General features: G+C 37.5%; 1 protein-coding gene across 1 annotated transcript in view; it reads left to right on the top strand.

Moving 5' to 3' along the window:
* PRIM2 (DNA primase subunit 2) overlaps nucleotides 1-23,535 on the top strand; it is a 107,234-nt gene that overhangs the window by 45,001 nt on the left and 38,698 nt on the right. The window contains exons 8-10 of the mRNA XM_084285293.1: nucleotides 9,345-9,412; nucleotides 16,735-16,807; nucleotides 17,778-17,963. Coding sequence (XP_084141419.1) covers nucleotides 9,345-9,412; nucleotides 16,735-16,807; nucleotides 17,778-17,963 — 327 coding nt within the window. The remainder of the gene's footprint in view (nucleotides 1-9,344; nucleotides 9,413-16,734; nucleotides 16,808-17,777; nucleotides 17,964-23,535) is intronic.

Here is a 23,535-nt window from a genome sequence, read left to right as displayed (position 1 = left end):
GAACTAGATAGCAGAAAGACTGAGGGCTAAATTAAAAGTTGAGCAAGCTACTGGTAAAGGCCAAATCAGCGGTGAAACAGTTGCTGAAATTCCCAAAGAATCGTCCTAGTTCTGGCAAGCAGCATTACCAGAAGGTTGGGATTTGCTGACAAGGTAGCTTTCTGAATGGCTACCTCAATCTCCATATAATTAAAGCCTGAAAGACACTGTATTAATTCCATTTTTCCTGCAATATTGTAATCTGTTTTAGGGGAAAAAATATCTAATGAGAATCTCGGTATCTGTCAACTTTAGCTTTACATTAGAATGCAAAAAAATACAAGAGATGAGTTAATTTACATACTTGTGCCCAGACATGCAAGCGAAATGAGTATTTCCACAAGTAATGATGCAAAAACTAGCAACAGTTCACTTACCAATTAAACAAGGTTTAATTATTGAAAAAGCTCTGCTTTAAAGACTAAATATTAATCTTCAACCCAGATGTTATTTATACCACAATGTGAATATGAAAGCTAGACATTTGCAAATGGAAAAAAAAGAAATCAATTTCTTTCAGACGCAAATGCCTCAGGAAAACATTAATTATTATTCTGAACGCATTCGGCAGCCGCTGAGCTGAAATTAGTCGAGTTCGGTCTCTTCAAAGTTCTTCAAGTATTTGGGAAGTATCTAGGACATGCTGGCAATCAAGGTCTTCACGACTGCTGATTTGTTTCTTCTGCCATGGAGCCACCTGTCCTTTGGCAGCTTGAGTTGACTGCCTAAATAAATAGACATTAATTTTATTAGTATATAAACATGAATTTTAGGCTGTATTTTTTATTTACGTAGAGCTTTTCAATTCTTAGGTACAGCATTTCAGCAGTGTTCATGGCAACAGTGTTCTCTCCTCCCTCCCCCTTTCAGAGTAAAATAAAAAAATGCTAAGGCCTAGGACCTGAATTTCTTTTTTTAAAGTAAATCTTGAGCTGAATTTCCTTTTTTTAAAGTAAATCTTGAGTTAGCTGTTGCCTTTGCTTTGCTTTCCTCAAGACATCAAAGCCCACTCTACGTTCTGAGTTGCTTTGGGCTGGTTTGTGCTGCTGTGAAGGGGCGAGACAGAAGTGTTGGGAGATTCATTTAATTAAAAAAAACAAACAAACTTCAGCCTCGTATTGATACCTGTATCAATCACTGGAGATTCATGAGGAAAATCTTTTTCCCGTCCTTTGAAAATGTCACCGAGTTGTTACATTTGTGCTAAGAGCCCAGGAACTCCAATCTATATTATTTATTTCCTTTCTTCCGTGCGTTTGGTGGTGCTATATGAAAATAAATGCGTTACGTGCTAAATCCGATTGGCCCCCTGCAAAAACATTTTCTCATGTCAAAAACGTTTTTGTTAGTTTTGAAAAATGTTATCTCCCTCCATGCAGATTGTGCTACCGCTTCCAATGGGATAAATGTGGTATTAATTGTTTGCTTTGCTTTTTATTGAGCATATTTCAGTGGAAGTGCTGTTGAAATAACTTCTAATAGCTGAAAAAGCCTCGGCAAAATTACTTATTAATTTTGTACAACACTTGAGATTTGCAGCCTGTTGTGAAAGGTTAAACCTGAACTTTTTTTTCCGAAGAAAATTGATCAGTGCTAAAATGTCAACTGTCTAGGTGGAGCGGTATGCCAGCATGCAAACGCCGCTCTCCTGGTCCAGGTTCCCTTGCTGCATAGCATTTGCATTGTGACATTTTGTTACAGCATTAGCAGGATAGTTGATGTTTCAGAATCAATCAGGTCTTGTTGATACGAGGCAGCCTGCAACTTTTGTTGGATGTTACAGGGAAACGCAATGAAATGGAGTCCGTGGGTTTTGGCAACGTAAGAATCTCGTGGTTTTGTGGTGGTGGTGAAATGGTGTGGTTTTAGAAGACCACGTGAAGCTGTCGTTCTGAAATCTCAATTCAAAAGGCAATTCAAAATTTCAAAGCTTCCCCAGAAGTCTGAAGCTTTTCTAGAAATTATATGGTAACTTAAAGCAAGTATTTTGATGTCTGAGGCACTAACATACAGCATATAAGAATATTGGAGCGTTCATAAGCTTGAAAACTACTTGTTAAGGGAATCACTATCTAAAATATAGATTTGTTAAAAGTGAAGATACTTTAATGTTTATGAATTCCTATTCATTAACAATGTTTTTAATGAAAGATTTATTAAGAAGCCTTTTCATGACTATTAGTCATGAAACAGGGGACTGTTTAGGCTGTATTGTGGAATAAAAAAGGCACAACAAATAGTGTTTGTGTCTGAAAGTAGGTTTCAGGGAGAAAGATTTTCATCTGAGAGCTTTGTCTGAAGAAAAATGTCAATATATCATAGTTTCTTCCTTTTTAAACTAAAAGCTATGGTTTTGAATATATGCATTGAGAAACATACGTAGGTAGATTCAGCATAAGGAAAACTGAGATTTAGAGGCCTGGTATTTACTGTAACCGTGCTGGGTATGTATGTCATGCATGTCGATCCTAAATACTATGAAATGCACAGAGTACTTTCATCTATAATGCATCAGTAATAATGCAGTGAATGGTATGACAGTCTCTAAAAACAACTTAGATGTTTCCATAGCATTATTTGGAAGCTATTCTGTATCTTAAGATTGAGGCGATGGAGGAAAGGCTCCCAAAAGTGTCTTGAGCATCTCCTGCATATTGTTTTTTCTCTTGGTCAACCTGAGACTCCAGAGGTAGGTCAGGGGTAAAGAAAAAGTTGCTAAGGTAAGTGACTTTCATGGGAAACATTTCAGTGCCCTCCCTCATTTTTCAGTTATCCCTGGTGAACGGGAAGAGCTGGGTTATGTTCCTACCTCTCTGCTGTACCGTGTTGTCAGTAACAAACTATGTAGTCTGCTTTTTTTTTTTTTTTTTTTTTTTTTTTTTTTAGATAAAAGCTGATATTCTGTAGGAATGATTACATCTGAAAAACAACTCAAATCAAACCATTTCCTGTGTTTTTTCTTTGGAGATGCATCTTTGAATAAAGCTTGTCTCGTATTAATTTAACCGGAACAAGCCATCTCTTTAGTGTGCCATGTAATGTTAAATAGGTATCTCTAAACATAATCTCCCTTTGAAAAATTCAAGAGAAAGATATAAATAAGTAAACTGGTGTTGAATTACCAGCCTGTAACAGAACTGTTTGATTTCTTGAAAGGTAATTTCTAATTCTCTGCAGCAATGTTGCATGTGTTACTGCTGCAGGTACTACTATAGCGTTGTATTTTACTCATCTTTTTTTTTTTTTTTAATCTTCTTTCTCTCTGTCTTCTTCACTTTACTATTCTCCAAGCTTGGACTCATCCGGAACAAATAGGTGTGGGAACAAATAGCTGAGAATCAAAGGTGTAGGAAGGAAGATTTTCTAATAGATGTTCAGGGTAATTAACTGTATTTTTGAGCCTGGCACTTGCAGCGACTTGCTGTCATTTCTTGCTATTGCTAATAGTATATCAACTTTGAGCCTACTTTTTTTAAAAATATAAATTTATGTGGGTGGAGAACAAGACTTAGGGATCTTTGGGTGGTTTTCACCTAGGTTTAGAAGCTGTTATACTAATGGTACAAAACATTCAGTGGATAATACCAACCTGGTCTAGTGGAAGGTGTCCCTGCCCAGGGCAGGGGGATTGGAACTGGCTGGCCTTTAAGGTCCCTTCCAACCTGAGCAGCTTTATGATTCTGGGATTTACCTGGGAGAAAAGTAGGGCAATGATCCAGGGACTGAGCACTTGTTGAGATTCCTAATGCCTACCCTTTAAATAGGAGTCCTGTGCTTTATGGTCTTGCCTGTCTGGGTTTGAAAACATCTAAGGAGGCGAAAGGACGCCAAGCCTGCCTATACAACATTCGTTTCAACATGAAGGAAACAGCACGAACAGCAGCACAGGGAGCTCTCAGGTTAAAGGGGGAAAGTTGGACTTGGCTAATTGTGTACAGGCAGATCACTGGTGGTGGATATGTGTACAAACAGCATGTCTTGAGATACCCCTTCTTGTTCTGGGATTACTTGCTAGCTGCTAAGACAATACTCTGGGTAATAATGTACGCTTCAGGGTCTCTGATGCATCCTCCCAACAGAACTTTATTTTTCTGGCTACTTGTAGAAGGAGCTTGGAGTAATTCAGTAGCTTCAGCTGAAAGTAACCTTTGTCAAAACCCTTCTTGCTGTGCTTTCCTTGTAAGCCTTCCGTGTCATTTTGCAAAATAACATCCAATTTAATGTGATTTTTTAAAAAAATGTATTCATCAAATGGTCTGACAGCATATTAAAATCTTCTTGTGCAATGCAGCTAATTAGGACATCTTGCCTAGAGAGCAAACTCTTTGTGAAAATAAAAATTCTCTTATCTTTTTTGCACAGAAAATCACTTAGAGAGCGAATAGCTCTCACATCATAACCTCAAAATCAAGAAATTCACACTCATAAAAATGGAGACAAGTTAATTGAGTCATGGTAATCTTGTTCTTAATTGCTGTGTATAAAAACGCTTCCTGATAGCATGTGGAGCTGCTACTGAACAGGCTTTGTGTCAGTTTTTTTCTGAACTTTGTACAAAGTTTTCAGTAACTTGCTGGTTCAAGTTTGCACGGGGGCAAGAAGAAACTACAAATTCTTTCTTAGATGTCAGCCTATGAGTTGTCATCCTTTTGCCCTTATTATTGTCTGAAATACCCCAACCAAATCTGAACTAATTCTTAACATTTATATAGTTTTCCAGTCCTTGCCTCCTTCCTACATTCTCAAACCATTCCCTTCTTGGAGCAGTATGGGAATGTCATTTTGTTCATTTGCCATGAACACAGCACTGCGCTCGCTGGAGAGGTGGCTGTTGCACAGAGATCGATAGAAAATAAAAATCAGGTTCTTACTCTTGTGCTTTCACCAGGTCGTATAAAAAGATGACTGAATTTTGTCAAAATTGTAGAAACCTGCCTCTTGGAAATTCAGGTTATTTCAAATGCCTGAAGATTGTGGTTTCTTTCCTCTCCCCTGAAGAGATAGGGGTGAGAATTATGGGAGGGTCCCATGAAGCTGGACCTAGGTTGTCTCAGCCTTCACTTTATTCATTCCTTTCCCTCATTGTTCAGTGTTCTTCCTCCATTCCCCTTTTTAAATGTTGTGACACTGACAACGTGGTGCTTAGTTTGCCTTAATGATCTGCGTCTCTCCTGACAGCTTCCATGATTTTGGGTCAGCTGTGAGATGCCCGCATGTCCGAGGCTTGCTCTGCCTGCTCTTCTCATCACCCTGGTCTCTCAGCTGGGAATATCTGAAGTCTGCAGTCTTTTATGTTCTCTTGAAATTAAACTGCTTCCACATGATTAGAGTGGGAGCTATGTTCCTAACCTGACAACGTCTTGATGTCTTTTATGTATCTCACATTGAATAGCATGTTTTTTCCTCCTCTTTAGATGATCTCTGTGCTCAATGCCTAATGTAGGTGAAGGCAGGGCTGTGCTTCCAAGAATTTGTCAGAATTTGGTTTCAGAGTGATGGAAAAAAAGCTGCAGAATCTGTTGGGATTCTGTCGTTGGGATTATGTTTTTCTTGTAGCAAATGGCTGTTGAAAAGGGACAGTTCTTAGCTGGTTATTTCTTGCTAGGTTAATGGTTGGACTTGATGATCTTGGAGGTCTTTTCCAACCTAAAAGGCTTTGCGATTCTACGAGAATTCTCAGCTGTTCAAAACCACTGGTGTTCATTTGCCACCACCTTTGTAAAACCTAATTGTATTTCCAGTGTGGCTCAGAAAAAAATTGCTTGTGGGGAAAGACCTTACATCTTACAAAATTTTCACCTTTTATATTTATAATCCAGGTAAGTTAACAGAAAACGTGCTGTATCAATAAAAAAAATATTTTAAGAGAAATCAACAAAAAAGAACAAACCAAAAAACTTTAGTGGGTTCTTCTGGCAGCTGCAATATAAAGAAATGTCTGTGCTGCTACGTTGACATGAATTACAGTGCTCTTCAGGGGAAAACAAAACAAAACACACAACACAACTAAACAAAACCACCCAGAACCGAGGATCAGGAAGAAGCCAGGTAACTTGGCCATCTACAAAAGCGTACTGCCATTTTTCAAAGATAGGGTGGAAAGAGCAACCTACACCCTAGCAGGGTGCTCAGATCTTAAGCCTTGGCCAGAAGGAGATGTTTTGCAAGCTAAAATACGTCTTCTGTAGTTTTAAAAGATGCTTTTGTGGTTAAATTAAACTACTGTTTCAAGAAAGGTGATGCTAACAAGATGATTTATTTCTGCAAAGGATGAAACACCTGTAAGCAAACCTGTAAGCGCTCCTTTTCTGACACTCGGTATGTTTTCATACAGGCATTACCGAGTCATCTGCTCAAAGCAGAGGATGGATTGTTCTACATCAATCTCCTCCTTTTTCCTTCACAATATATTACTCCGATGTGTGAGAATGTTTTACTCAACACTTTAATGCTTTCATTTTTTGTTCTTCATTTGTGTGATTGAGTAGCAGTTGGGAAATACCAATAGCAAGGGAAATACCTCGCTGTCCTGGAAGAGATACAGACAGGAGTGATGGCAGTGCTTCAGGCTGGTAATCTCTTTTAAGTTTCAGCTGAACAAATCAGCTTTGCCTGCAATGGTGTCTCATATGAGAGTCCTCTTGTGGTTTTTCATTTCTTTTCTTCTTTTTTTTCCCCCACCTTTTGTCCTTACGCAGGATCCATGTGCATCTTCTTTTATTTACTAGAATAAGGAATAAGAGGAAGGCTTGATATCTTGGGGTCTGTTCTCTTTGTCCATGCAGAATCATCCACAGAAACACCCCTGAGTGGATTTTTTTCCTCCCTTTTTCTTTTGAAGAAGTGTTCCTGATAAGGGTAGTATTTAGCGTATCGTGTTTAGTTGGTCGTCCTGTCCTGAACCAAACGTGGCAAACCAAAACAGGCTCCTGGTGGCTGCAGAACAAGTGACTGTTTTGAGGAGATGCTTTAGATGGAAATGTCGTGAGGATCCCACATCTTCCTGAAAATAAACATTTGAATGAAACTAACAAAGTGTGTGTTGTGATTGTGGAAAGATGGATGATCTCATTTTCACAGGGGCATATTCTACAGAAATCTTTATCCTGATTTTCCAGGCAACGTAAAGGAGGAAATCAGGATTTATTTTGCTGCTAACATTTGGGGATTCCATAATCACAGAGGGAAAAATAGACAAGGAAAAAAGAAGAAAACAGTGTTGACATGGATTTTCTTGTGACTCGAAGGGATTATACTTCACAGTGATAAAGGGATTATGCCCTTTGCAGTGGTTCCTGAAACGGGCTGCACAGGCCACTTCTGTATTCTTTCACTGCAACATCAAAGTAAAACTTGATTAAACCCAGAGATCGCCAGTCCTTGGTTCTACCTCAGTTCCTACAAGGCTCCCAAATGAATTTTAAGACAGCATCTCTCTGTTCATCGATAACATTTATATATGACTTAGTTTATGGTATATATAACTTTGACAATATCAATATTTTTTCAGCTTTTGAATTTCACTGTGCTTTGAAAGGTGTTTGCTTCTTACACTACTGTCCAGTGTGGCTTTCAAAAACATTGTCTGCTGTTTGTATAAACAAGAAAAAAATGTTTTTTTCCTCGTGTAGTATGAAGGATTAGTTGTCTAAACAATGATCTAAGCAAGCCATGCCAGTACATTTGGTGATGTTTCAGATGAAAATTTGTTCTCCTGGTACGGTATAGAGAAAAACACTATGTGCTTGTCTCAGGTAAAAATCTGTGTGTGTGAGTGCGCACACAAATCTTGTTCTGTGTATCAGCTAAGTATTAATAGCAAGAGAAGCAGCTGGTGTTTCAGGCAATTCAGGCTCTGTGCTGTTTTTAGCACAGTGTAATAACTCAACCAGCTTTTAGAGGGCTTCCAAGTTTTATTCAGAAATTTCTGGTTGTCTGGGTGTGTTTAAACCAAAACTAGATTGTTGTGATAGAGGGCATGAATATGGAATAACTAGTATTTCAGTTAGCACTTTATGGGCCTCTAGCACTCAACAGTAAGAAAATTAGGTTTTTATTCAAAATAAACTTCTGAATAAATAACATAAAGCTTAATGAATTCTTAGTGTGCCATATGTATCTCAACTTAGCTTAAGAATAGTAAGGGAATACAGGTAATGCTTAAATTGCCAAGGTACCAGCCTGTTGTAAAGGTGAATGGATTGCTGAGACTCTTGATGACAACAGTTGGACCAGATGGGTGTGCTGGGGTTACCCGAGGCCTAGAGGAGCTGCATTTTGGAGAACTCCTACTTCAGTGCTTTGCTTTGTGTGCTGGAGCCAGCAAACACAAATAGAGCTGCATTGCTGGTGCTACAAGTCTGGGTTTGTTTCTAAGGATTTAAAAGATGTACGGATAACTGTGTGTATGTTACTTTAGGTTACCTGTGAAATACTTAAAAGTTGATGGTGATTCATGTAATGTAAAATAAGTAGACATTTTACATTTGTATGAAGATAATTTTCAAAATATAACCCAACTGGGCAGCAATAGCATCACGAAAGGCATATTAATATTATGTTATGTAGACATCAGCATTATCAGAACTGTTGTCTCGTAGCCTTTACAGGTAAAGGTTGATACGCATGTAATATCAGGCAAATTTAATACATGTATTTTTTAATATGCCAATTAACTGATATTATTAAATACTGCAATGTGTATTTTATCTATATGCTACTAGATATATTTTGTTCAGAAAAAATTAATGTCTTAACTAGTTATTTGAAATATTTGGAAGAAAAAAAAAGCATATTTGGATCTTATTGCAAAATACACGGTTCCCATAAAAAGCAATAACTGTGTGCACAGAGAAGCACATCTATATAAAAGTCGTAAAGTGATAAATGTTAAGTAAATCTTTATACACATATGTAAACTTTATATAACACAGCTTAATGGACTATATTTACACTACATGATTGCTAGAAGTCTGTCTAGGTAAAATATGACTTTTAGTCCAAAAATGGTTGGAAAAAGAATTCAACTTCTAGTGATGTCTTGCTATTTAATTCAAATAACATTGTAGTTTTAGTAAATAAAATAGTAAAACTATTTTTCACTGTTTAACTTTGTTAATCTATAAACATTTCCGCTAATTTCAGATAATGGAAGGCTGTGCCAAATAATTTTTAGTAGGAGAAAGTATGTTTTAGGAATGATGTTTAAAGTGGTGGTTATAGAGGGTGATTTCTTGCATTATTCCTGCTTTGTGCTATACTTTTTAAAGTTCTGCTTTATTAACTGAACTTCTGGTTTCTTCTAGCTGACAGCACGATCACTGCCTTCCATACAGTCTGACGAGAGACTACAACCTCTGCTTAATCATCTCAGGTACCATAAACAGAAAGCACTGAGGCTTATTCTACTCATACAGTACAATAACCTACAGCTTTTTTCAGGTGCTTTATCTGTGTGATTGGTTTTGACTGGGGAAAAAACAAAAACAAAAACAAAAAATAAAGCACAACCAAAACTAAGACAAACAAAAAAAGGAAAGGATAGAAGCATTCTAGTTTCTTTGAATGTGTTTGCAGACGAGTAAGAAAAAATACTTTTTTAGATATTCTTCAGGTTTAGCATAGATCTGTCTTATAAATGTGATTGCTTTTTACCATGTTATGCTGTTTGGGAGAGTTCTCTTACTATGGTAGTATGGAGGAAGACAAAAACCATACAACGAGAGGGAGTTGCGTTGTTTTAGAATCATCGAATTATTTCACTTGGAGTGAACCTCAGGAGATCGTGTTATCAAACCCCTGCTCAGAGCCAATCCAGTTAGATTGGGTTGCTCAGGTATTTCTGCAGTTCAATTTTTATAATCTCTAAGGGTAGAAATTTAAGGTAGAATATTGAACGTCAGTAATGAAAGCTCTGTTTTTAATGTTATACAGCTCTGCATTAAGGTCACTGAAATGATGCTAAATGAATTAGAAATGGAAGCAGCCAGGCTCCATCATGCCAGCACTGTACCTGAATTAGGATGCAGACCTAGTTAGTATGCTGTTCGTTTCCTGTGGTGCTCTGCTGCTTCAGGTATCTGTACCTAAAAAACACAAGCATTTTATTTTGATTCAAATTTTTTCATCGTTTTTATTACTTAAGAACAGCTTCATATTTTATCGCTTTAGTGTAAATGAGAATAGGAAAAATAGCTTATTGACATATAACTGAACTTTGTTCAAGAGCAGCGAGCGAAAAAAGTGCAGTGTAACTGTTACTCTGCTGGTTAGGGACTACTTTTGAATGCTAATAACCTTTCATGGATTTATTACTATACATCTTGCTGGGATTTTCCAAAACAAGCCTCAGTGGCATACCTTTATCCATTTGAACCTGAAGAGCTATTAGGTTAACTTTTGATAAATTATGCTCTCTAGGAGTAATTACTGAGGAATCTGAAGTTTCATAGAACCTGAAATCCCATGTTTATGCAAAAAAGGCATTTTTTGCACATTTTAATGCTAACTTTAATATGAATGTTTCGTACCTGGTGATGTAATCTTATTTTATGTTTATGAAAACAGAGGAGCTATTCCCAGTACATTTTGTCCTCAGTTGAAAAAAAAACCTACACAAATGTGTCCTCATTGTCTTCTGGCAAGTTCCTCTAAAATAAATAAGGTACATCAAGCCTTACAACTTGAAAAATAGGCTTTGGCAGTGAACAAACAGATGACCAAATAGGCATTTTCTGTTACTTATTTCCATGAATCCGTGATTAATTTTTTCTTTATCTTGCTCATAGAAAAGGAGAATATTAGTTAGTTACAGGCTTTTGTTTTCCTTCAGTGTGTGAATTCTTAGAGCAGTATTTTACTTTTGGCATGTGCCAATTGTGCTTTATCAGGGGAGCAAAAGCTGAGATAGAAACATATGAAAAGAGCACACAATTGAAAGTTAGAGAGCATTGTTTGGTTATTAACGCACTGCACATTTGTTGGCAGCTGTTCGTATCTGCTCGTGACTTTTTAAATTAGCTACTCCTCAAAAGAGGTTACCTTACTGTGGATTAAGTCTGCGTAGGCATTTTAATCCATACTGCTTTTTTTTTTTTTTTAAATGGGCATAACGTTTTGTGATTGGACTAGTTTAGACTAAATACATATTTAAATACATATTTATCTGCAACCTAGGTGTTGTTTTTGTCATATTCTCTTTCACTGGCGCTCTTTAATACTGATTGTACTAGACTGGGGCGGGTGGGTGGGGAAGAGAACATTGTGGTTAAAACACCTTTTAGTTAAAAAGTTAAATTATTTGATGTTTAGGGATTTCATGTGCTCACAGTAGGCTGTACGAAGAGATTTGAATTGCTAAAACTAGCTATTTTAATAGAAAGGGGAACTTTGACGAAATGCAGAAGAAGAACACTTTTGTAGCTCCTATATTCAAAGGAAGTTCTATGGTAAAATTACAGGGTCATGACGTTACTGTTTAAAACCTTCAGCAGGCATAGTTTCAAAGACAGACAAAAGTTGTGATATGTAATCCCATCAAACTACTGTAGGACTGTGCCTGTACATGAATTAAAAGGAGAGGCTGAATTGGCTTTGTTTAATCTGGTGGGAGGGAGGCTTAGCGATAATCACATAGCAGCCTACAGCTCTAAGGGCAAACAGCACAGTATGGAATTTTTGATGGTGTTATCGGTATAACAAATGTCAGTAGTCACATGAAGCAGCTTGGGGAGTTCAGATCTGGCATCAGGAAGAATCTTTCTACTAGCATTATGATGCAGCACATTGCCCAGAGATGGGGAATCTTACTCTTGGAAATTCTTATGACCTAGCTAGAAAAAGCCAAGGCTGACCTGACTGGTGTTGGCCATAGTCCTGCTTAAAGTTGGATGTGGAACTAAAAGGTCTTCTGACATCCTTTCCAACCAACATTTATATGTTTCTATTAGTTCTGTTCTCAAATAACAGTTTTCAAAGGCAGTGCAGAAACTAATTATTTTGCAAGACTAGTTTTTTTTTTTTTTTTTTTTTTTTTTTTAAAAAAAAAAGAATAGCACAGTATTTATGTCCCCATGTCCACCCTCCTTCTCACTTACGCTCGTCTCATAAGTAGAGAAGGATGCACACTGTAATAGACCGGTGTCATTTCCTATCATTAACATCTGCAGTGTGTCCTTCATATCCTCACTACATCTTGTGGTGTCATAAACACTGTACTTGCCAGAATGGTCCTACAGGTGTTTATTTGAAAGACAGAAATTCCACTATTGGATATGTGGACACAGTGGGAGATTTCTGCTTGGTCAAGAAGATACAAATGTATGTTTGAGCAGTCACTGAGAATTTAACTCCCAGCAAATGGAATGCTTAGGTCATGAAATAAAGCAAGAAGTAAGCAAATGTAGCACTTCTCTTCCTTCACCTGCAGCAGTGTCCTAAACTCCAGCCATTGCCAGCTAAGGGTCTTTGGCTTTCCTTAAGTGTTCCCAGGCACCCTCCGAAATGTTTTCTGTCGTTAGACTCCTCAGGGGGTCTGTTTCATGAACTGCACTTGACTTTGTCACAACAAAACTGGCATTGGGTAGTCTTGCAAGTTTTTTAATGCTCACATATTTTATTTGGCTTAGTGGAACTTTAAATTGTTTGTCGTGCAGTATTACAGGAAATGTAATTCAGTATTACAGGAGAATTTTACCCTACAACGGTAGCATTAGTTATCAGTTTTATTCTTCTCGGCTTACTTATCATAAATACATCTGTAACTATATGAATATTAAGCATTGCCACCTTATCTTTTATGACATTTTGGCTTTGTGTGTCTTACTGTTTTAAACATATTGGATATTAGTCATGAATTATGAATAATTTTGATTTCCCCCCTATTTCTTGAATTCCTGAAGGCAGACAAAAAGAATAATATGGATCACACAGATACGACCAGTTTTGTGTGAATTGCATAAATTAAAAAAATACTTGCAAGCTTTTCTTCCTTTGTATTCTTAAAATTATTTTGCAGATGGTGTTGCATTAATGGCTTAAATGTTTCCTAGCATTGTTTGCCCAAACCAGCATCACTACTATTCTAATAATTCTGCAGGATGTGACCCGCTTCCCAAAGCCATTACAAAACTTAATATTTTTTGTCTCCTAAAATGCTTACAAAATATGTATCTGTAATTGCTTTCCTGTGTAAAATGTATTGAGAATGTATTTAGAGCTGGGTCCTGTGCAAGAACATAAATTTACAATGAAAAAATGTGTAAATGCTAATAGAAGCAGTTTTGTTCCTTGTAACTACTGACTGTTTCTGCTTTTTGACCCCAAATTGCAGTACTTTGTTCCTGTACAGGACTTTGCATTTTCTTTCCTTCTTCTTTTTCAATCTGCCTGAAGGCAGGCTTTGAATCAGTTGTATTATTATCCTTATATTCTATACAAATTTAATAGAAAAGAATGCCTGTTTTTATTCTACATGTCCTGGGAGTACTTTTGAAAGAAAGTCTAAAAATAGATTACATCTAAAAACATCACATATGTTAATTAAAAAGAAAAAAAAAGAACAACAAAACTTCACTGAAGAATTACAAAAAACCTCAAACCATTCAGAATTGGTATTTGAACTTGGTATTGATCTTTAGTTGCAAGGTAAGTTTAGAATTCTTTTGGTTACTAGGTTTTTGGATTTCAGACAGTTTTTGTGTGATTGAATCAGGCAGAATGGAGAGATGCAGGAATTTCTCTATGGAGGAAAAATAAAGCTATTTTAAAGTGAAAGGAGAAGACATTGCCTGCTTATGTTCCAGCAAGCCACAAAAAGAAATTACGAAGAGCTATAAATATTTCTAGGCGAGTAAAATCTGATCAGAAAGTACCCATATAAACTATATGGAATTTAAAAAAAAGTTCAGAACAAGAGCTAAGAAAAGAGCTGGAAGGAAAAAAAAAAAAAGAAGAGAGGGTGATTGGAAGGCTGATTGGTTTGTGTTGCTTTTTCAAACCAGCTGTGGGAGGCTGTTTGGTGATGTTTAGTGGTGTGAAAAAATAATGACCATTATTCATAGGACAAAGGGTATTTTTAATTTTTTTTTTTTTTTTGGAAGGTTGTTGAGGCTTTCAGTAGGATTGTAGAGAAAATAATGGCAATCAATGAAGACAGGAAAACGTTGTTTTCTTGTGATGAAGTCAAGGGACCGACAGAAGTCCTACTGTAGACAATCAGACCTGTTACACAAAGCTGCAAATCAAAAAGCTCTGATATGTTGTGCTTCCTCGAGACAGGTGTTTTTATCATGTAAAAACTTGGTGGTTTTACCATGGCTGGCCTTTGAGTCAGGAAGTTTCAAAGAATATTCACTCTTCAGTATTCTTTCTTCAGCAGTGACTTCTGAAGCCTCTCTTCCCGAGGCTGATCTTTTCTAGCTTGCTAGGAAGCGGTTGTCTTTAGCTGGGTAATTTTTATGCCTCTACTGGTATGATCGTAGTAAGTACTGTAGGGTACAAGCAGATAATCAAAAGGGATAATGGTAGAGCAGTTGAGGTTACCGGCACTCATGTGAGGATGTGAGAAGTGACTGAGTGGTCACTTTCCTAACCGGTTGTAATACAAAATAAAACGAGGTTGCCAAAGCGACAGCAGTTTTCTGTTGTTCCGTGCTTAGATTGTAATATCTTTGGGACCGTCATTTTTGTTGTGTTTGTAGCTTGTCTAAGTAAAGTGATGCAGATGTGGTTCTACAAGGAAATGCAGCTACTGCATCAGTAACATCAGCAATAATAGGCATACACAGCTCAAGTTCTTTTTACATTATTTATCCGCTGTTGTGTAATGAAAAACAACAACTATTAAGGACAATAAGCTTGTCTAGTGCTCCAATTTATACCAAAACGAGATTAAAGAACCAATGAATACACATATAATTAAGCAAGTGATTTGCACTGTGGTAAAATCAACCCTCAGCTGTATGTTTTTCATGCATTACAACGTAGAAGGGTTGCAAAATAATCAGTAACACCTAGGAGCATCATTTAGCTGAATTCCTTTTTTCAGGAGGTAATCTCTTTCTGCCTCCAGAAAGTTTATGAAATGATCTTTGCAAATTATTTACAAAATCAAAGGAATGTGTTCTTACCCAGAGTGTGCACTGTTTTTTTAGTCCAGTATACTGTGTCCAAAGGCATGTTGTGGTTGCTTTATTGCCTGCTGTATTGTCAGCTCAGGGTTCTGCTGTGGCCATCTCTCCTGGCCTATTCTGCAGCACTGCACATCCTCGTTCAAGAAGTCTGTATAGTTAAAAGCAAAAGCTGGGCACCTAATGGTGCTTGTGTTTGATTTGAAATGACTTCAGCGATGGTGTCTATGTGCCTGATGTAATGTAGGGTTACTTGAGCTTAGCTCGGGTATCAGAAGCAGCTTTGCTAGAATATGATTGAAAGATGAGGCAGCTCGTACCATGTCCTGTGCTATCTTGGCCAGTGAGCTGCTATCAGAAGTTAACGTGGTTTTATGTCAGTACTGCAGTAAAAGCCTTCTCAGCTTTTTATTGGTACACTTAAGAAGCAGATGCTTAGTTTTTATTTTTCCATCCCAGGAAATGATCATAGCAATAGATAAGTGTTGTTTAATGCTGCACAAGTAGCAAGGTAGCAGGCAGAAGAATTTCAGAGGAACTTGGACAGGATGGGGAAATGATAGCAATCCCCTCAAGGTCAACGGTTCAACAAAAGGAAATGCCAAGCACTGCATCTGGGGAGGAGTAACTCCGTATAGACCAGTACAGGCTGCTGTGAAACAGGCTTGCAGAAGAGGACTTTGGGGTCATGATAGACATCAAGCTGACTGTAAACCAGCAATGTACCTTGAAGTGAGGAAAACTGTCTCCTGGTGGCATTGGGCAGAGCACTGCCAGCAGGTCAAGGGAGCAGGTCCTTCATTTTTGCTCAGCACTGTTCAGGCCAATTCTGGAGAGTTGAGTCCAATCCTGGGCTTCCCAATGTACATCAGGAAAGGCTGAGAGCGCTGGGATTGTTCAGCATGGATGAGAGAGGGTCCAGGGTGTGTGTGTGTGTCTTGCTGTTACGTATAAATAGATGCTTTTTATGGGGGTGTAAAGAAGACAGAGCCAGATGCTTCTCAGTGGTAGCCACTGATAGGCCAGGAGGCAAGAGGCACAAACTGAAATAAAGGAAATTCCCTTTAAGCATAAGAAAACACTTTACATGAGAGGGTTGTCAAACACTGGAACAGGTTGCCCAAAAGGTTGGGGAGTCTGTCTTTGGAGCTGCACAAAACTCAGCTGGATGAGATGCTGAGCAACCAGCTCTAATTAATTCTGATTTGAGCAGGGGAGTTGCAGTAGATGATCCTCAGAAGTCTCAACTTCAACAACAGTGTGATTCTGTGATCTAAATTCTGAATGACCTCTCACCACTCCCTTCAGATAGAGGAAGGGACTGACTGATCGTACGGACTTTTAATTCTGATTCTGTAAATCCAAACTACTTACATAACTGTCTATTACTTTGTTCCTGTTTTTTGTAGGGGTCCTGTTTTTTACATAAAAAAAAAAAATAAAAAATATTTGTAGCCCTTAATTGGTGAAATAATTTCTTCTTAAATTTGTAAACTTTTTTTTGAACAGTGAAAGCTTTAAATGATGCTATACTGTTTGCTTTTTTTTTTTTTTTTTTTTTTTCCAGCCATTCTTACGTTGGCCCGGATTACAGTGCACAAAAAAACACTGGAAAAATCTCTCTAGAACACATCGATGCTGTAAGTCCTCTGTGCTTATTGAGTTATGTTATAAGTTGAATATGTTTTAAGGTCAAAATCCTTATGTACAGGTAATATAGCTCTTTTTTTTTTTTTTTTTAATTCAGTATTTGTTGTGTAGCTGTTGAGAATGGCTTGAATGAAGTTGAGATAAATTTTAAAAGGGAATAGAGTTACCTGAAAGTGCATCTAATCAAAATTTAGACTGGAGCTATAGTGAATTTGCTTAATTTGCTGCTTAATTGTGTGTACTTTCACAAATGCCTAACATAATCACAGAGTTCAACAAAATTTTCATACTTAACAATATTGCAACTTAAATTTATTCCAAGTCTTTTTTTTTTTTTTTTTTTTATCTGAACTTAGAAATAGTTTGTTTTCAGTATCCATGACAAGGTTTCTTTGGTAAACCCCGGTAAACCTGGATATCGCATTTTTTCATTTCTGAGGTCTTGCTTTATAAGAAATAATATTCTTCAGATAAAAAGTCTGTAGATGAGCTGCAATGGATTTTACTCTTGCTTGTAGTTTCTGAAAGATGTTTAAACAAACAAACACAGCACCAAAACAAACAAATAAAAACTAAACCAACCAAATAAACAAACAAAAAACCAAAAATCTCAAACACAAGTCACCTTGCCATTCCAGAAACTAAAATAAGGAAGAAGCAAGAAGCATTGAAGTAGAACTGTGGATGTATCTTTCCTGACAGCAATTATGCCTTTGTTACACTGGGCAGAAGATATTCTGGTATTACTACCAGTGCTACTGTCTTTTGGATTTTCTTCTCAAGAGGGTTGTTGTATTTGATAGTTTAATGACACTTTTGTGTTATCATTAGTTCCTAGGCACCCTGCACATCCGTATCTTCTCAGCCATTGGCATTTTCAAGTGGAGCTAATGATTCATCACAATAAGCTTATATCCTAAAAATGATCGGTATGTCTTAAACCATTTTTTCTCTTGACAGCTTTCTGTGAAATCGTTCCCACTTTGCATGCGGCAGTTGCACAGAGCCCTGCGTGATAACCACCATCTCCGGCACGGAGGCCGTATGCAGTACGGGCTCTTCCTGAAAGGCATCGGTTTGACTCTGGAGCAGGCACTGGAGTTCTGGAAGAAGGAATTTATCAGGGGGAAAGTAGATGCAGACAAGGTAATTCAACAAATGAAAAACACATACGAGTGTGAGGATGTAGTTATTGTGCATGTCTGCTAGGTATTTGTATAGGTGCTTATTAAAGAAGATAATTTTACAAAAGGTACAGTGTTGTCTTTTAAAATAGTTCTTCCCTTTTTTGTTACGGTTTTATTAAGTTTTTGGTCATTCTCGTGAAGCATGGCAAAAGCAGGCTAGCCACAAAGCCAGAGGCTTTTTTAGATGAGAACTGGAAAATCTTGTTTTTCCACTTAATCACTGGGAAACCAGTGTTGTGTATGAAATACAAGTACTGTGTGACTAAATTGATTCACTTCCCCATGCAGGTGAGTGACCAGAAACAGTACTGTCTGCAAGGAGAGGTTAGCCTCTTTTATTGGTTAATAAAAATAAAATCAGTTGGACAGTTGTGTGAGAGGTAAGATTACATCAGCGAATTTATAGTCTAAAAAGAAACTGTGGGTGAAATAAAGGTATGCTTAAAGAAATAGTGAGAAAACACCATTCAGTGCCATAGGCTGTGTTGCTGAGAAATTAGGGGCCTAACCCTTGCCAATAATTCTGAGATTATCATGAAGGAGGAAAGTGTGACATATGTGTGCTTTGAGAGCATGACAAAAAAATGGTAATTTTTGGAGGTTTGTGACCTGCTCCTTGTTGTACTCAGTCTAGAGTTTACACAGGTAAAAGCAAGCAGGTGTCCTGACTTACCTGTATGCTTGGCCTGTGGCATGTGGCATTCAGGATTTGAGAGTGTGATCTTAGAGCAGATGTTTTACACCTTATGTCAGTCTTGTTTGGACTATGTTACTTTGCATTTAATGTTGTGAGATCGTAGCTTTCCAGAATACTATGACGTATTTGGGAGTGTTTGTCAGATTATTTTTTGTTAGCTTAAGTTCTTGGAACTTGTCTCTTTAAAAAATGTACGGGGCAAACCAGGAGTGCTGGCTATAATGAATTCTGGTTTGCATCTTTTCTTTCAAGTCCTGGAAGATAGGTCAACTGGTCTGCAGAACTTTTCAGAAAGGGGAGGGGATGTGAAGACAGGATTTTAATAAGGACTTAAATCTCCATAAATCTGTCTCCCTTACTGGGACATGATTTAAGAGGAAATAGGTGTATTATTAAAAGAGAAGAAATCCAGGATGTAATCCTGTACAAAGGGTTCAAGAAAAGATTTCAAGATAGGTAATAACTAATTTTGCAGTTGAATGCCAATTAACTACTTGCTGAATTCAGGAAAATGCAGACTTCTCATTTGTAGTTTCCTGTGTTTAAAGGAAATTGATAAAATCAAGGCATCAGCATCAGAAGCAAAAACAGTGGAAATACCTACATTTATTCCGACTTAAATACTGTGTGAACTGTGGAATGTCTGATTCCACCTGCTTGTGCTTTGACACCAGACACGTGCACATGTATGAAGACGTGCATGCATCTTGTGTCCTGTTTTCAGTCAAGTTTTATGACCCTGTGTTTACCTGTGGAAGTTTGAAAGCATGTTATGAATGAAGCAAGGGGTTATAATTACTCAATTTTTCACAAGCAGGTTGCTATTTTATAATTCTGCTCATGTTCTAGGTACCAACTTCAGACTGGGGTGGAAAGAAAAAGCTGACTTTTCACATCCATAACTGAAGTCAGTGGTCTGAAATTTTCGTAGTAAAATGTTATATAATGTTTAATGTCCTAGAAAAAATGAAGATGAATGCCATTCTAATCAGTATTCTCTTCTTTTGACATTTTTATTTCCTGAATCATGGTATATTTCCTTTCCTGTTGAATAGAGGTAATTATACTGTTTTGTCCTACTGGAGCATTTTGAAGACATATGAATGGTATCCTGCTAGAGATTAAGGTCAATTATTCATAACTGGGTGGTGGATTGCAAAGAGGGGAATGTTCGATTCTCTGCAAATGGTTATGATTTCAAAATTGTGTGTTCACATGAATCTTGAAGAGGCAGTAACATGCTGTTTTTCAATCCTGAGTTTCCTTTCTCACAGCTTGTAGAAACCACATTGCTGTACTTCTTGTAGGAATGAGCTGAAACAGGTAGTGATCCGCTGTGTGGGGGAAAGTGGTGGAGTACTAGCATGGTCACAACGGAGACAAATGCAGAGCACAAAATAAAATATGCTTTTGCTTTAGGCACTGTAATTAAAATTATTCTGCAAATTGCTAGGCTAAGAGTGCCTAAATGGTAAATTATTATTGTTCAGATGATCAGATCAGCTGTCAAATGGTGGTAGCTGTGTTACTTCTGACTGAATGGTTATACCATTTGGTTCCAGTCATCTGATTTTCCTGGCTCTTTCATGTTTTTTTCCAGGTGATCTTAGGAGGTCCTTGGATCTGGATTCCAGAATGAGGGCTTTACCTTGACAGCAGGCAGCTGGTGGGGAATGTTACCACCAGAGCCAACCAGAAATGCCATGAAGGGGTTCCTCAGGGTGGATTATGATCTCTGATCCCCTTTAAATTCACTCCTCTTGCCTCTTTAAAAAGCCTGTTAAATACCTTTCATATACTCCTATTGTCAGAGGTTGCAGTCAAAATGAGGACTGTTTGTGGCGTGCAGTCCCTATGCTTGGAAGTTTTGAAGACCCAACTGGACAAAGACTTGAGCAGCCTGGTCTGATTCCTTGGCTACCCTGCTGTGAGCAGGAGCTTGGACTAGAGATCTTCTGAGATCCCTTCCAGGCTGAAGTACCCTGTGATTCTGCACACATACACCTGATCAAAGGGAGACAAAATTTTTTGCGAGGGCCAGCCACTAGAGGGAGACAAGAGCATAAGGAATAAGCAAATAGAACATTCAGATCCAAGGTGTGTATGCTAGGATGCTTTGTAGGTCTGTACATTTTTAATATAAAAACAAAACCATATTTTTGCATGAAAATAGAAGTAGGCATCTGATAATGTGCTGAGTAGTGCTTTTTAAGCATGCACAACTCTTCACAGTGGAATTTGTAATGCACAGAATGACATGGTGGGTCTTTAAAACAACCTCTGCCTTCTTAAATCCCCTGGAATATATTCTTTATCAGTAAGTTGATTGCATTTGATTTTGGTATTTTACTTTCTCATTTGCTTGAGATTTGAGGGTTGATTTGCAGCTAGATTCCTTTTTTTTTTTTTTTTTTTTTTTTTTTTTTTACTTGTCCCTTTTATACTGGGTAATGGAGCCTACTATTTTGGGAACATGTTTTGATTCACAAATCTGAAAAGGATCTCTGTTCTGTCATGTTCAATTATAATTCTCTAATTGGATGTCATTTGCTTTTATTCTTGAGTTATTTAAACTTTACAAATCTGCCAGAGCCCAGTGATATGTTTAACAGCAAGCCACAATATTGGGCATCTAAGAGAAAAACAAAAATCAGATTGAAATTCCTCTATACAGATTAAAATTTGAGCTTTTCTCTTTCCTTGTACGTCAGTAGTACTGATGCAAATAGATGGCTAAGCTTGCATTCCCTGGAGGTGTGTGAAGGCTACCACGGAACTTGAAGAGAATGTTTGCTGTCTTCTTGGATACCAAAAATGTAATAAATGTTGCATATATTACCTGTAAAGTGTTACCCCTGTGAAATCTGTGGAAAATGCACGAGTTTATTGTGGTAACAAAGTATTGATGATATAGCTAAGTGTGGTGCTCTTGCCTGCATTGGCTATTGGAGGAGTAGATGGTCAAGCTCGTTATTGAACTATATTTTTGGGTTAAACTCCCACAAATTTCTACTAGTGACTGCAGAAATGATCTTCGTTATAGCCACTTACTATCTGTATTCCTCTCTCATTATTTAGAAATGATCATTTAATATTCTAGCTGTAGTGAGACAGAGCATACGAGCTTTAAAGATTTTGGGTGAATCACTTTTATTCTGTATTGGCAAAAATGACATTGTAGTCATAACACTATTATATGAACAGCTATGCTTACATGGTATAACTGAGCATAAAGAAAGTCAAAACACTCCTATATGCTTTCAAATGCTTTTTGTGTTCTACAAAGTTAGCTCTTGAAGCTGCTTTAATACTAGGCTAAGTGATTTAATTGCCAGAAGAAACATGAAAATGTATTTTCAGTTAAATGTCTCATTTTGATTCCCAAACTTAGTGTTGAATTCGCACTGTCTTTTCTTTCAAATCAAGTTTAAAGAAAAAAGAAGACGGTAGCATACAACTGTTGGGGGGGTTGAGAAAGCAGATGCTCCAACTGCATCTTGTGCATTTAGGCTTAAAGTTTAATAAATAAATAAATAAACATTCAATTTAAATTTCAACCTCACAGGATGAAGAAAAGCACCTTCAGATTTCTCTATTCCTGAGTTCTTTTGTGTGTTTGTCTTTTTTTTCCCCTTTTCTTTAGTATATCTCTTTGTGGCATTCTTCTGAACAGCCAGATCTACGAGATCAGAACTTTTGCAAAACTGGAGTGAACAAACAGGCCAAGATTCCTGTTTAATGCTGCAAAGGCTGTTCAGCTTCTGATGTACTAAACACCAAGAGAGAGATGTCCATAGTCTGAATTCTCAAGGGCTGTTATTTTGTGGAAAACAGCTTCACGGCAGTGAATCAATCGAGATCTCCTTTCATATAGCTCACTTAATCTTTTCTGCATATTAGTTGAAGCCTGGAGGTTAACAGGTGCGTTGTTCGAATGGGACCATGCTAGCATTGAAGGTGATACTCAGGTGAAAAGAGAGATACAGCTGCTGGGATCGATTAGCTGGTGTGATCTCAGCTGAAGAAGAGAGTGTGGAGTTGGTTTTATAATAAACAATAAACAGGAGAGGTATTGTCTGTGAGTTTGTCTTATAGTCAGAATTTATACAGCTAGACACGAGAATGAAAAGCATGACTTGAAACCACAAATGCAGGGATTGCTGTTGTTGCATCTGAATCAAGGTGAATTAATACAACATCCCTGTTGGCTGTAGTTGGAAGAGGATTTTGTTTTCTTCCCGTTGTCTCTGGTTACTTTCTAATAAGAAGCAGTGAGCAGTTCCACACAAATAATTGAAAATCCTCAAGTCAAACTAAGAATTTCTTGCAAAACCTCTGTTGTGTGGCCATGAAGTTTAGTCCAAAGAATCATAATATCCTCCTTCAGCTGAATGGAAGTGTTTCAGTTGCCATTACTATGTGGTTATTTTTGGCGATAAACATATCAAAATTAATATGTTAAATCTGTGCGGGATTCCTGCTGTTGTATATAATTTTTAGATAAAGTTGTGTTTTATCAGAGGGGATTTTTGCCCTTCCTGTCCTGTGAGCCCTCATTTATGCTGTCTGGCATTCTGCTCCCTTCAAACACTGGAGCAGTGTTTGAAACACTCAGATGAGTGCTGTTTGTGCATTTCTGACAGACCAGTCTACATGGTTTGATTTCTTCAGTTTGTTTTGTATACCTGTTGAAGAAAGTAGTCAGAAAAAGATCTGTTGTGGGCTCTGGAAGTAGGAGGACCAAGGAGGCATGCTCCTGGTGCTTGCTTTTGATTATTTCTCAGAAGCGTGGTCAAATGTGAATGACTTCTTGCAGATCCTGCTAAGTCATAGG

This window comes from Netta rufina (assembly GCF_964035555.1).
Source record: "Netta rufina genome assembly, chromosome: 3".
In the NCBI taxonomy this organism is placed as follows: domain Eukaryota; kingdom Metazoa; phylum Chordata; class Aves; order Anseriformes; family Anatidae; genus Netta; species Netta rufina.
The sequence above is the reverse complement of the archived record's forward strand: the minus strand, read 5'-3'. Positions and strand labels throughout refer to the sequence as shown.